Raw genomic sequence first — 12688 nt, 5'->3', positions numbered from 1 at the left:
CAAAGCCTTTTACACCGCTTTTAATGAAACTATTACACACAAAACCTGTAAAATGTGACAAGTTGACTAACAACCACAATACTTTGAAGGATAAAACGATTTAACCAGGAAGTTCAAAAAAGAAAACCGACAAGATACGTGGAAAACGTGTGCTGATAAAACAACCAATACTGGAGAAAAAGTCGTCTGTAAAACTCCACACACTTAAATGCAGAATCCACAAGATTACTGGTTCCGTTAAAACAAACACCTTACACAGGGAAAATCCTGGTGAGATACGTTTATTATGGGAGAGTCAAATGACGCCATACGGCCGAATCGGCTTCCTCCAGATGCTGGACATGTCCCATAAAGGACCAGATGGTCGGCCAGCTGCTCTGCACCATGAAGAAGAACGGCCGGTTGATGTGCATGCCGGTAGCGAAACGGGCACTCTCCAGCTGCACACACTGCGGCGGAATATTCCCGTTGGTATCGTTGCCGTCGTCGCGTTTTGCTTTCTTAGATCCCGACTTATTCTGCTGTGCTGGTGCATCGCATTCGCCCGAAACACCTAAAAAAACAAGGGACAAATTAACACCAGCTACTTTAAACAAGTCGATCTCAAAATTTTTAAATATGTAACGGGAATCAGTCCGATTTCGAAATTTAGTAGTATCGGCAGTTCATTTATTTCAGCCATTTAACGAACGAAAACAACAACGAAAGCTTTACCTAACTAACTTCAATACTGAATTATTAATCGCTACACGCAAAAATAATTCCAAATAGTGCAAACTAAATCAATGGTAAACGTTGTACCTTTTACGCTTAACTAATTATCACAACATCTTTGTAGACGAAAAAACCAGAAACGGCACGTTAATTATTTACTTACTGAAACTGGCGCCGTGCAGAACGTCCGTAATGTGCGTCAGAGCATCCCCAGAGGAAGTCAAATCTGCCCAATCCGTGTTACTGGAAAATAAGCCACCAGCGTCGAACAGGTGTTTTACGCCGATATCGGTAAGGCTCTTGTTCAACGACACTTCCGAATCCACGTTGAACTTGGGAAGATACACACGCGTCAACGGCATTTGTGCGTTCTTCTGCAAAATCTCGAAGGTCTGATGATTGATGTTTTCTTCGAAATGGCGCAGACCGTTAGATGTGGTATCATCCGGCAGAACCACAATCATGTTCATGGCGTACTTCTTAAAGGGAAGCTCTAGAATGGTCACTTTGAGATCTTCATCGCGGGTCAACATGATTTTTTCCTGTCAAAGAAACACAGTTACGGTACTCGTACGGTAATTTAGTGTACACAATGCTTATCGTTAAATACTCGTACATTAAGTGAAACTGACAACACTGTGCCGAATCTGCCGATTTAAACGCATTATACTTGTAATATCCAAAACCTATACTGACTTAAAGTGCAGCTACACAAAACACTATTTAACACGACAATTTTCCACGAAATTAAGATACTATTAAAACGACGTATGTTACAAAAATATGAATCCCGCTACGCAGTTCATCAAATATCTAGCTGGCACGGAAAATTAAGTGCAGTTTTAAGAATTCCAGTTGCGAACAACTGCGATTGCGTTACGATATTAATGAGGATTACTTATCATCTTATACTGTACTGAAAAATATTGCATACCTCCAAATGCACCGTCAGAACTTTCTTGACACTTCCATCCGCATTATGGAAATCTTCCATACTCATCGGCAATCCATCCATAAAATCCCGACTAGGCATTGCGTACGCGGTCCGGCTCTTGCTCAAGAATTTACTCTCCCAATTAGCCGAAAAACGCGCCGCACTGACAAGCAGCCCCGAATTATTCTTCCCGGGAATATGCTCCGTCTTCACCAGTTCCGCGACACGCTTCTCCGTCTTCCCCTGCAACTGCCGATTGATCTTACTGCGGGCTGCATCCTTATCATTCCAATCCACCTGCACCAGATTATTCTTCGTACTCAACTCCAAATGCGAGCTGACCACCAACATGCCTTCAGTCAGCAGCTGGAACGGGGCATTTTTTGCTCCCGAACCAGTACTGGCCAAGCGCTGAATCTGCTGCACATTGGCCTGCAATCCCTCCCCTTTGGAACCAGTCGACACGCCAGATTTGGCGTCTAATTGTTGATCGAATCCGAAGAAGGCTTTTTGCAGTTCATCCTTAGTCTGGCCTTTGCTCAGTAAGTAAGCCAGATGGAGATCGTTGAAGATGGCGATGGGACAGACGACGAGATTCTCCGCTTTATGCTGCTTGATAATAGATTTGTACAGGCGGCTGGTGGTCCCGTTCAGCGCGTAGACATCGCATTTGGCGATGTCTTCTGCGGATGGCTCACCCACACTGTCATCGTCCGATTCGTAGTCCATGCTGGCTTTCTCGGGCTCTGGCGTCGGAGTCGTCTCCTCTTCTCGAGGAGTTTTGCGCTTGAAGCGCGGGGATTGTCGCGTAGCCATATCGGAATTCAACGAACGAAAATTAGAAACAGACTGTTACTCACGTTCTTCTCAAAACGCAAGAACAAATTACAAAAACCTAACGTTTTTCTGACTTTAATTTTGCAGACTTCTCACTTCTATCTCAGATGTAGAAGTAACTAAGAAGTTCCATAATAACCTGACTTGTATTAAAATTTTATTACTGTTCGGGACGCATTTGTGATTTGCTTTGCACGGAATTTTCCGTAGAATGACTGCATAGACGGAACCGCTCTTCAGGGTGGTTAGCCGTAGAGCACTCAAAACGTTAGCACGAACTACCTAGTGGTGGCTAAGTTAGTGAGGCTCAAGAAAATTCATTTCAGTTTGTTGTTGTAGGTTACACTGGTTACTTATTAATTTATCATTTTATGTTTGATTTTGAAACATTAGCCGTGAACTGATACGTTTCTCTGCGTTCCTCTTAAGAAAATCCCGCGATTTAAAATGGATATCGCAGCAAGCGTACGTGAGAACGAAGGAGCTCTTGTTGTGAAGGCCAGTGCAACTGAACGAAAAGTCTTCTCTGGCGCAGGTATGATTTTGAATTTTTCATGGTTCCAGTAGTTTCTCGCAGTGCAATGAGAGATACCTGCAAAAAAACTCACAGGCATCTGTGTTTTTAGCGAAGAACACTCGGGCGCTGATCAACAAAATTCCGGAGGAACTGCTGACTAATCCGGATCTGTTGACTGAAATTGGCAGATTGCCTACCAACTATAATTTCGAAATACCCAAGACCATCTGGCGTATCCAACAAACGGAGTCCAAGCGCGTGGCGCTGCAGTTTCCCGAAGGGCTTCTTTTGTTTGCGTGCACAATCTCTGACATTATCGAAAGGTATCTAAATTATTCGTACTATATTTTACCTAAAAGATATCCACATCTGGAAATTGGAAATCTGTTGTATAGTCACGTAGTGTCAAAACCAGTCGCACTATGAATGATTTAACATTATTGTGGTTATCTTTATAATATCATGTACTAATTGTCCAGCTGGAGTTTCGACTTTCTGCGAAAGTTTTTTCGTGATAATAGCATAAAAATTTAATTTGTACAATTTATTATTCTGTTGTTTTGATAGATTTACAGGAGCGGAAACAGTGATAATGGGCGACGTGACATACGGAGCGTGTTGCGTGGATGATTTTAGTGCGCGCGCCCTGGGGTGTGACTTCATGGTCCACTACGGCCACAGCTGCCTTGGTAGGTCTGCTTTTTAGGTTTCTATTTTTAAGCGCGACGTGGTCATTATTAGTTTTGATGTGCCCCTTACAGTGCCTATTGACGTGACGCATGATATCAAAATGCTGTATGTTTTTGTGGATATTGTCTTCGATCTTGACCATTTACTCCAGACCATCGAAAAGAATTTCCCTGTCACCACACATCTGGGATTTGTCAGTACCATCCAGTTTGTCTCCTCCCTGCATGTGAGTTGAAACTTTGTATTGTTCACTGCGATTCCGTTAAAATCTTTTTAAACAGTATTAGAGACAGTACAGTAAAAATTTTCAAAAAAGTGTGCATAGCAGACTTTTTACAGCATATAGCAAAGTCTGTGGTATAAGTTATTGTTGTATCTGCGGTCTTAAGTGATTATGTGGTGTAAGTTGTTCCATCTTTACGAGTGCCAGTAATGATCAAAATGATTCTAACGATTTGCTTTGAATATTCGGACAGTAGTACTTCGTGCTAAATAACTTGGGTTTTTGTGAAACCACGCGTTGTTGAAACTGTGAACCAGGCTTTAAACAGCATGGTTTCACTCTGTTTTGGCTGAAATACCGGATTGGATTAATACCAATTCTGTTTTCGCTTTAGGGTGCAGCGGAAAAGCTCAGAGCAAAAGGTTACCGGATCACTATCCCCCAGTCCCTCCCGCTCTCTGCTGGAGAGATCCTGGGATGCACCGCTCCGCGGATGAAGGATGTGGATGCGTTTTTGTACATCGGCGATGGCCGTTTCCACTTGGAAGCCGCGATGATCGCCAATCCTAACACTCCTGCCTATCGATACGATCCCTACACCAAAGTCATCTCCCGGGAATCGTACGATCAGCCGAGAATGTTAACCAATCGAGGAAGCTGTGTCGATATCGCGGCTAAAGCCAAAACTTTCGGAATCGTTTGGGGAACGCTGGGTATGCCTTAGATCAGTGAAGTAATTCAGCTTATTAGAAGATAACAGTGTACATTTTGACGAATTCTGCAGGGCGCCAGGGTTCACCAAAAGTGTTAGGAACCATTGAAAATCGCTTGCAGAGCGCCGGGAAGCGGTATATAATTGTTCTGCTCTCCGAAGTGTTTCCTGGAAAGTTAAAGTTGTTCCACAATATTGATGCGTGCGTTCAGCAGATCCTTATGCACAATTGCGGATTATCTTTTTTTAACATTATCATTTTTTGTAAAGGTGGGTGCAAATTGCCTGTCCGCGTCTGTCGATCGATTGGGGAATGGCTTTTGATAAACCGCTGTTGACTCCGTACGAGCTGACCATCGCCCTGCAGGGCATCCATCTGCCGGCGGAATATCCCATGGATTTCTACGCTAGGAACAGTTTAGGCCCCTGGACACCTAATTATGCGCCACCAAAAGAACCACGAACTAAGATTATACCCGCTATGTGAAAGTGGACGTGTGTGTTCTTCGTGAGTTTGTTAAGCTGTGATGCACGATGGCAGAGCGATTTGCCGACTTTTATGGGCACTGGGCAGATGGGTACCGGTTATTGTAGATGTTCTTATCAATAATCAGTTTCAACGTGTTTATCGGAAGGTTGGGAGTCGTACTTTATTTAATTCAGCTAATTGTAGCGAAAGCGAATTAACGGTCGATCTTCACAGGAATTTCGTTATTGTATCTGTATAGACGCAATACAGGCAGATGTGTTTGGATACGAGTGCTGTTTATACATAGAAACGATATTTGGAGTCATATTCTGTAACGGATAAGAATTGGAAATCGTAAAAGAACCGTCTGAATGTCTGATCAGCATCGGAGTAATAACCAGTTAAACTAACGACAGGATAATGAAACAATCATTACAGAACGCGCGTTACAGACCGCACGATCTTCTTTACATTCAAATTACGCGCCAACTAATAAAGCCAGTCCGTGTCGTTAGTAGTGGCGCGAATGTCTTTAGTATTGTCCACTGGTACATCTTCTTGAATTCTGACTACTTTCTGTTTGAAAAATGATGTCAGCCCGGCTGGAGCTTTGACAAAACGTTTCGATTTTGGGGACGCGTAGCGTTTTGAAGACAGTTTAGGGTCATCGTCTTCCAAGCTGAAGGTCAGGTTATCTGAACTCCCGGAAGATGTGGCATTAGGATCGGACGTGTAGCGCATCTTGGAATTGGGTAAGGACAATCGGTCGGTCGTACTGCCACTCTTCTCCGATGCACTGTCATCCGTTAAACTGGACGCCATGATTTCAGGAAGTGGATTACGACCGCTTAACCCATTGCGCGAATTACGGGATTTGCCGGTTTGTGTTTCCAGTCGGTATCTGAAATAAATTACATGCGTTGTTTGCACTTTGAGATTGTTGTTTCTTGTCTCAAAATGAGTAACTTTTTGAAAAAGAATTGTATAATGTACATAATTTATACATTGTATAAATTGTTAAAAAAAACCAGATTAGTTAAACTACCGTTAAATTACCGTCGGTATTTGTAAACATACAGAGTGTTATAGACTACGATTAATGGTAAGTATACGAGTATGCACTATGCACGTACAGATAGACACTTTCAATTTCGTATAAAACATATACAGTAGCTTTTATGACAATATACGGTGACCATACACTGTGCAACATGTAATATTGAAATAGTGGAAACTTATTGCAACATTTAATAAAAAACTGAATGCAGTATTTGCTTAACCAGAATTAATACCTACTCGTAGAGTACGAGTAGAGTTTTACTATATGATTGTAATATTTCTGAATGATGCATAACGCCCTTGCTTACTTGCCGTCTACATCTTTAACGACTTTGCGCGTTATAATTTTCGGGGACATTGGCAATGATCCCGTCGGGTCGTTTTCTCCATCGGACAGTCCCAGCATGGCCTCCACGAGGATCGGTGACGCCTGCATTTTGGAGAAGCGCCGGAAATTGAGCAAGGTCACGGCTGGTTCATCGCTAACCGTGCTGTAGCTATCCTCGCTGATGCCCCGCCGGCTGCCGGAATGCACTGAGGCGTCCTCTTGTGAATCACCCGAATACTCGGACTGCGCGTCAAGATCAGGATTGAGATCAATATCGGCCGGCTCAAGTTGATCAGCTGAATGAGGATCATCAGCTTCCGCACTACTGCGAATCATTGTACAAGCGGATAATATGTGTTTCCTTTTATAAAATAGAGTAGTATAAAAAGTAATGCAGACAATAATTAGAATAAACAGGTTTTGCTAGCATTTTATTAATTAAGGAATACGTAATTAAACTCATGTAAAGTGTTATGCGCCGATGCTGTGCATTAAGATGAGCAGAGCAAAAAAATGAAATATAATTAGGTATTTCCTGGTAAAGTGCAAACTGAATGATCTATAGATGCCGATGGCTGTCTATCGCCGGTCGGTGTGCGCTTTTGCGTGCGAATATGATAATCGTTGAGTGTTGCATAGAAAAATATACGCTTCGCTTTAAAAAAACAACACTATAATAATGCCTGCTATTTTAGTGGTATTTTAAATCGGACATCTTTGTTGCATATATACCCTTTTGTGCCGGGTAAATTACAAAACGCGGAGATGGCCTGGGCCGATTGTGCGCGCTTTTCTTGCCAATAGACGATATAGTAAAGTGCAACATTCATCAGAAATCTTATTATTACCATGAGAAGTGCTGTGTTAGTCAAATACTGACAAACGGTCGAGAAGATACTACAAAGACATTATAAAATTTATTTCAAAAGAGTAGTTCCGTACGTAATTACATATAGACGTATGTGCAGTTGTCGGATGTAATGGAGCGTACTAGAGAGTACTTCATAATATTTCACATCACCTTTGATTTTTGCAAATTTCGCACGGATGCATTTGTTGCTGCTAAACAACAATACCCTTTTGTGTGCTTTCGTCTTTGTTGTGTTAATTTTAGGTTTTTGATGGATACGGTATCTATAAGGGGGTTTTAGCTAAATTACACAATTATGAGAAGATTTATAGTATTAATTTTATCAGTGTGTGATATTTATTATTCAACACTTAAGCATTTCTCTTCGTGCATAAGATTAGCTATGAACATTGTACAGAGTTTGCGTTCTGCACTCTGTATAATATATAATTCGTACTTAGATACAGGTACAGAAATACTGCTGTATTTACACTACGTAAATTTATATAGATATTCTTTAGATGTAGGTACAATACAGACAGTGGTACTGCGTAAAAAGTTAGAAGCACCTCCACAATTTCATAACAAAGCAGTGAAAGCGATGATTGCCCATACAACATATCAGGGCGCAAATGTACTGGAAATCATTTATGCGGTAAATACTGATTGTTGTCCAATGGGAATACAATCAATCAAGTGGTCATTTAGCGGCAACACGCATTCCAAAGTCGCCGGCACACACTGACCGATACTCCACACCGAATTGTTCAGTCCGGCAGCAGCAAACACACCTTTTAGCAAAATGCTCCTTGTATGCCTCTCCTCCTTGTCGTAATTCTCCCCCCGGCATACAAATCCCCTGAATAATGACGGCACATATACACCGCATACGCTACATACACAGCCGCTTCATTAAGCCCACAAGGTGACTGGTTTTGCGGTTGCAATTATCTCACGAATCGCCCGCTCCATTCTTCCCTATATCGGGCGCTATATTGCAGCAGACTTAAAGGTATTTAACCGGAGTATTAATACAACAAAGAGCCACTCTCCGCAAGAAAGCCACAGAGATGACCACACAGCAACATACATCGCACACATATATATATATGTATGTGTACGCATCCACCTGGCTTATAATCCGACTCTTCATTTTCCCTCTTTTCAATACATGTGTGTATACAAAATCAAACTCGTTGGACAGGTAATCGGTTTTGGTATACACCGCGGCCCGGGCCAACCGGAATGCGACGTCGCGTATACACCGTCCAAGGCAAAAGAGAAAGAAAGGGACATTCCAGATCCACATCTGACTGATTAACAATTCCGAATTCACACCTACAAACACCGACATTTTCACGCGGCTGATCTCACGATCCACGCAGTCAAGCGATGAGAGACACACTCACACCGATTTCCAACTCTAGCGTCGCGTTATAATAATTTACAGCTTTATTTTGATCTTTAGTTGATTTGCCGAGCAAGTTCATCCAACATGTCATGATCATTTAGGATTATACATTGAAAGGTCATCACTTGCAGCGTAATAGCTATCCGATAATGTACTGATCCGAGATTTCTGCGTTGAGTAGTACTTCTTCAAACTGACCGCTTCCTAATTAATTAACCAGCCGTTAATGTGTCTGTAATTATTTGGAAATGGATTGGTCAAGTGATAAGTGCGCCACTTTATTATCGACAATCCTAATCAGTGTGTTGATAGTAGCGGCGGCTGCGCGGCACACCAGCGGTGACCAGAAGCCCGAGCAATCGATGCCGGGTAAAAATATTTTATTGGACCATGAAGCCATTAAGCAATTAAGCCAAGTCTTCCAGTTTCCCAATGCGGTGCTGTCCCGATATCCCCGAGCCGGTGATCGTGTGTATCAGTACAACAGCGGATATTCTGCTCCCAATGATACGGTGTTCCTGCCCTTTGAAACCACGGACAACCAAGCGCATGGTGAAGTGCCCAACAACATAGCGGAAGCTAGCCGGCAGCTGCAGCCGGGTTATGTCAGATCAGCCGACGATAACACTTATGCAGCGCACGTGCCGGCATATATGATTAATTTATATAACACCGTCGCCGACCGGAATGGCGTTATGCGCATACCCAATCCCTTCCAAGCCAATCTCATCAAAAGCTTCATTCATAAAAGTAGGTTGTTTTCTTCAGCAATAAGTAATTAAAACATGTTATCGATCTGCCTGCATCAGAACTACGACTAGTGGTGAACTGAAATAAAATACCGTCCAGAACAACAGCGATTTATCATATGAATTTGTTATGTAATTAAACAAATAACAGTGCTATCATAAAATGGCTGCAAATAGAACAAATGTCGCGTAAAATCTTGTAACTGCTTTGCGGATATTGTATGCATACAGGCGTTAACGCATGATTAGTCAAAGAATGTTTGCCTATGAGCTAACAAGAGAATAACCAATTATCGCAGTATGTGATTGACCAGCCAGGTAATTACGCGATAAATGGATAAATCGTGAGAAAATATTCCATTCATTGCCGGAATTTCTTGATGCGTATGAAGTCAAACGAATTTCGCTAAGCGATCTTATTTAGTGAAATCTATAATTCACTTTCAAGAATCTAGAAAGATAAAAATAATAAAAATGCTTTGACTTCTGCAGAAATTCACGATGACACAGCAGCAAACGAACAGCGACTAAGTTTCAACTTATCCAGTTTAACCGGGAAGGAAACGCTGCTGGAAGCGGAACTGCATGTGAAATTTACTGTACGTTTTCCGAAGCTCAAAGATATCGCGACCGCTCCTGGTGGCGGTATCTGGGAAACGATAGCAAAACCGTTCTCACCTGGCCACAACCAACCCCACCGGCACCGGTTAATTAAGAAAATCACCATGACCTTGTATCAAATGCAGGCAGTGCTGGACATTGGAGACGATGTTCCACTTGCAACCAAAACAATTTATGTCATGGTACAACCGGGAGGCATTGCGCAGTTTGCAGACGTTTTTCCTGTCAAAGAAACGGTTATGAATTGGATGCAGTCGGAGCAGAAGCAGAGCGCAGGTAATCTTTTTTTGTAATCGATTCCGAAAGCGGTCAGTTAATTATTTACACATACAAACACGATCGAGCAGGCGTCAGTTGTCATTATTTAATTTATTTTCTACGATTTACATACTTATACGTAGACACTGGACAGCTTGCAATGGTAACTTGGTAGCTTGCATTATGTGTGAAGTTTATAACTGTCAATAAAGACAACTATCGTTTGTATTTGTAAAAATAGACAGTTCGATGCTATCAGGAAACATTTTATTTGAAAACATAATATTTGTAGAAATTCAAAGTTGATCATAATCATTATGAAGAAGCAATTGAATATGCAGTTTATCTGCCACATATTTATTTAGTACAAAATTAGTTTAAGTCTAAATATATTCGTTCGTTTGTAGGCTTAAGGATTATAATTGGGTGTTCGGACGGTTCAGACATGGAAGAGGCGAATCCAGACGAGTGCCAATGGGAAAAATCCAATGACTTCAACGATCAGCCATCTCTTGTGTTGTTTATGGATGATGGCAGACCGCCGGCAGATCGGAATCCCAAATACCGAATCAAAAGTACAGCAGACAGTCTTTAATATGATGACCGTTCGGTTATGCACCACTTGAAAGGTCAAATTAAACTACTGTACATAAGCCGTATTACTGTGGTCTGTATGCAAATCTTACTTAAAAATAACTTATACTGCATTCCTAGAACGCCTTATTAAGTATAATAGTTTACTCCGATTATATAGACACCGAGAACCAAAATCGTTTTATTCGTTCCCGAACAAACGATCTCGCCGGAAACTACCACCATAACCGCAACGAATCCCCCGATGACCTTAAAGTCGACCATGCCGATGCGCACAAAATGTCCATTCTAGCCCGTTTCCGCCGCGATGCTCCTTCAAGTCGTACCAAAATGAAGCCGGGTATAGTCGGGATTTTGAAGGAGTGCATAAAAGGGAAAGGAAAAACAAAAAATACGAAGTCCGCAACACCCACCGCGCTGTCATCCACAATGTCATACAAGCCTAAACGTAGGAAGTCGAAATCCAGGCCAGTAATCCGAGAAGCGTGTAAGCGCCATGATTTGTACGTCAGTTTTGAAAATATTGGCTGGTCAAGTTGGATAATTTCTCCGAAAGGATTTAAAGCGAATTACTGCCGCGGAAGTTGTCGGTTTCCCATCGGTCAAGAATCCAAACCCTCGAACCATGCCACAATTATTAGTATAGTTCACAATCTCAAATTTGACAAAAATGTCACCGCACCATGTTGTGTACCTGATAAACTATACAGTATTTCGCTGCTGTATTTCGATAGTGAACAGAATGTTATTCTGAAGCAATACGACGATATGGTTGCGCAAAGCTGTGCTTGTCGGTAGATCTGCTGTCGTTTGATAACTCTGAGATTTTATGACTGTTCTCGTTCATGTTTCCTCATTTAAATAAAGACTGCATATCATACCATGATATTGTATGATCTGCCGACCTTCATAAGTGCACACAAGCGGAAAAACAAAAAAAATAGTTACGGGTAAGCGTTTGACACCGTACTATCGTAGTGATTCTGTTGGACTATAGATATACTGTACTAGCATAGAAGTTCAGCGTACGCGTATAATATATCCGGCCGCAGTCGTCCAACAACTGAAGTTTGTATAAAAATACAGATGTCCTGCAACAAAAAATATCCTTTGACAGCACAAACCGTAGCGTAACACTAATCGAACTAGAACAGAATTAGTCAGAGTTAGAAGTCTCAGAACCTCACCCACAAGTCCGGTATAATTTATTAAGGATGGATAGATTTACTTATCATGCGTAAGACGCACTCTCATCGATCAGCAATGTGATAATAATCGGCCAGTCATTACGCACACGTAACAACATGCATGTCGACTTTCAAAAAACATTTTAAAACAGGTGAATTAGGCCTCAAATTTCCATAAATTCTAGAAACTTCCGGTCGAACAGAAACACGAAACCCCATAGGGAAGTCACGAAAATGTGGCCACCCGCCTTTAGGAGAAAATTCGTAGTCCAAGCATGGAATTTAGGTAGACATCCAAAAATTTGCTGTGTATTTTTACTCATTTTTCCAGACTCTCGTCAAGTCAACAGTCCGTTCTACACGATGTCTAGATGTTTTACCGTGGTACTTGCGAAATATTTGCTGCACTTGATCTTCAGATTTACTTTTTAGAAGTTTGAGAAATGCGTTAATCTTCCTCAGTCCATATTTCGGACTACGCTATCTTGTACGAGGGTACCTAATCAAGTAATGTCGTTCGCATATAACTTACGAA

At 41.7% G+C, this 12688-nt stretch overlaps 4 protein-coding genes across 4 annotated transcripts; 2 read left to right on the top strand and 2 right to left on the bottom strand.

Annotated features, from left to right (window-relative positions):
- Positions 1 to 5: 5 nt before the first annotated feature.
- LOC129594179 (leukocyte elastase inhibitor-like) lies at positions 6 to 2650 on the bottom strand. Its single transcript, XM_055490776.1, has 3 exons — positions 1649 to 2650; positions 878 to 1256; positions 6 to 553 (listed from the first exon to the last, which is right to left on the bottom strand). Exons 1-3 carry the CDS (start codon positions 2462 to 2464, stop codon positions 285 to 287), a joined length of 1464 nt encoding a protein of 487 aa, XP_055346751.1. The 5' UTR covers positions 2465 to 2650; the 3' UTR covers positions 6 to 284.
- Positions 2651 to 2829: 179 nt separating this feature from the next.
- Positions 2830 to 5462, top strand: LOC129594174 (2-(3-amino-3-carboxypropyl)histidine synthase subunit 1-like). Its single transcript, XM_055490768.1, has 7 exons — positions 2830 to 3020; positions 3112 to 3325; positions 3570 to 3691; positions 3764 to 3918; positions 4310 to 4628; positions 4700 to 4829; positions 4898 to 5462. Exons 1-7 carry the CDS (start codon positions 2933 to 2935, stop codon positions 5112 to 5114), a joined length of 1245 nt encoding a protein of 414 aa, XP_055346743.1. The 5' UTR covers positions 2830 to 2932; the 3' UTR covers positions 5115 to 5462.
- On the bottom strand, positions 5382 to 7019 carry LOC129594175 (uncharacterized). Its single transcript, XM_055490769.1, has 2 exons — positions 6464 to 7019; positions 5382 to 5997 (listed from the first exon to the last, which is right to left on the bottom strand). The coding sequence occupies exons 1-2, from the start codon at positions 6817 to 6819 to the stop codon at positions 5586 to 5588; spliced, it is 768 nt and encodes a 255-aa protein (XP_055346744.1). The 5' UTR covers positions 6820 to 7019; the 3' UTR covers positions 5382 to 5585.
- Positions 7020 to 8992: 1973 nt separating this feature from the next.
- On the top strand, positions 8993 to 11790 carry LOC129594144 (growth/differentiation factor 10-like). The gene is made up of 4 exons (XM_055490728.1): positions 8993 to 9494; positions 9986 to 10390; positions 10780 to 10947; positions 11127 to 11790. The coding sequence occupies exons 1-4, from the start codon at positions 8993 to 8995 to the stop codon at positions 11762 to 11764; spliced, it is 1713 nt and encodes a 570-aa protein (XP_055346703.1). The 3' UTR covers positions 11765 to 11790.
- The last annotated feature ends 898 nt before the right edge of the window (positions 11791 to 12688 follow it).

Source organism: Paramacrobiotus metropolitanus, unplaced genomic scaffold, assembly GCF_019649055.1.
Source record: "Paramacrobiotus metropolitanus isolate TYO unplaced genomic scaffold, Prichtersi_v1.0 Parri_scaffold0000066, whole genome shotgun sequence".
NCBI classification, from domain to species: domain Eukaryota; kingdom Metazoa; phylum Tardigrada; class Eutardigrada; order Parachela; family Macrobiotidae; genus Paramacrobiotus; species Paramacrobiotus metropolitanus.
This window is presented reverse-complemented; position numbering and strand designations above follow the sequence as displayed.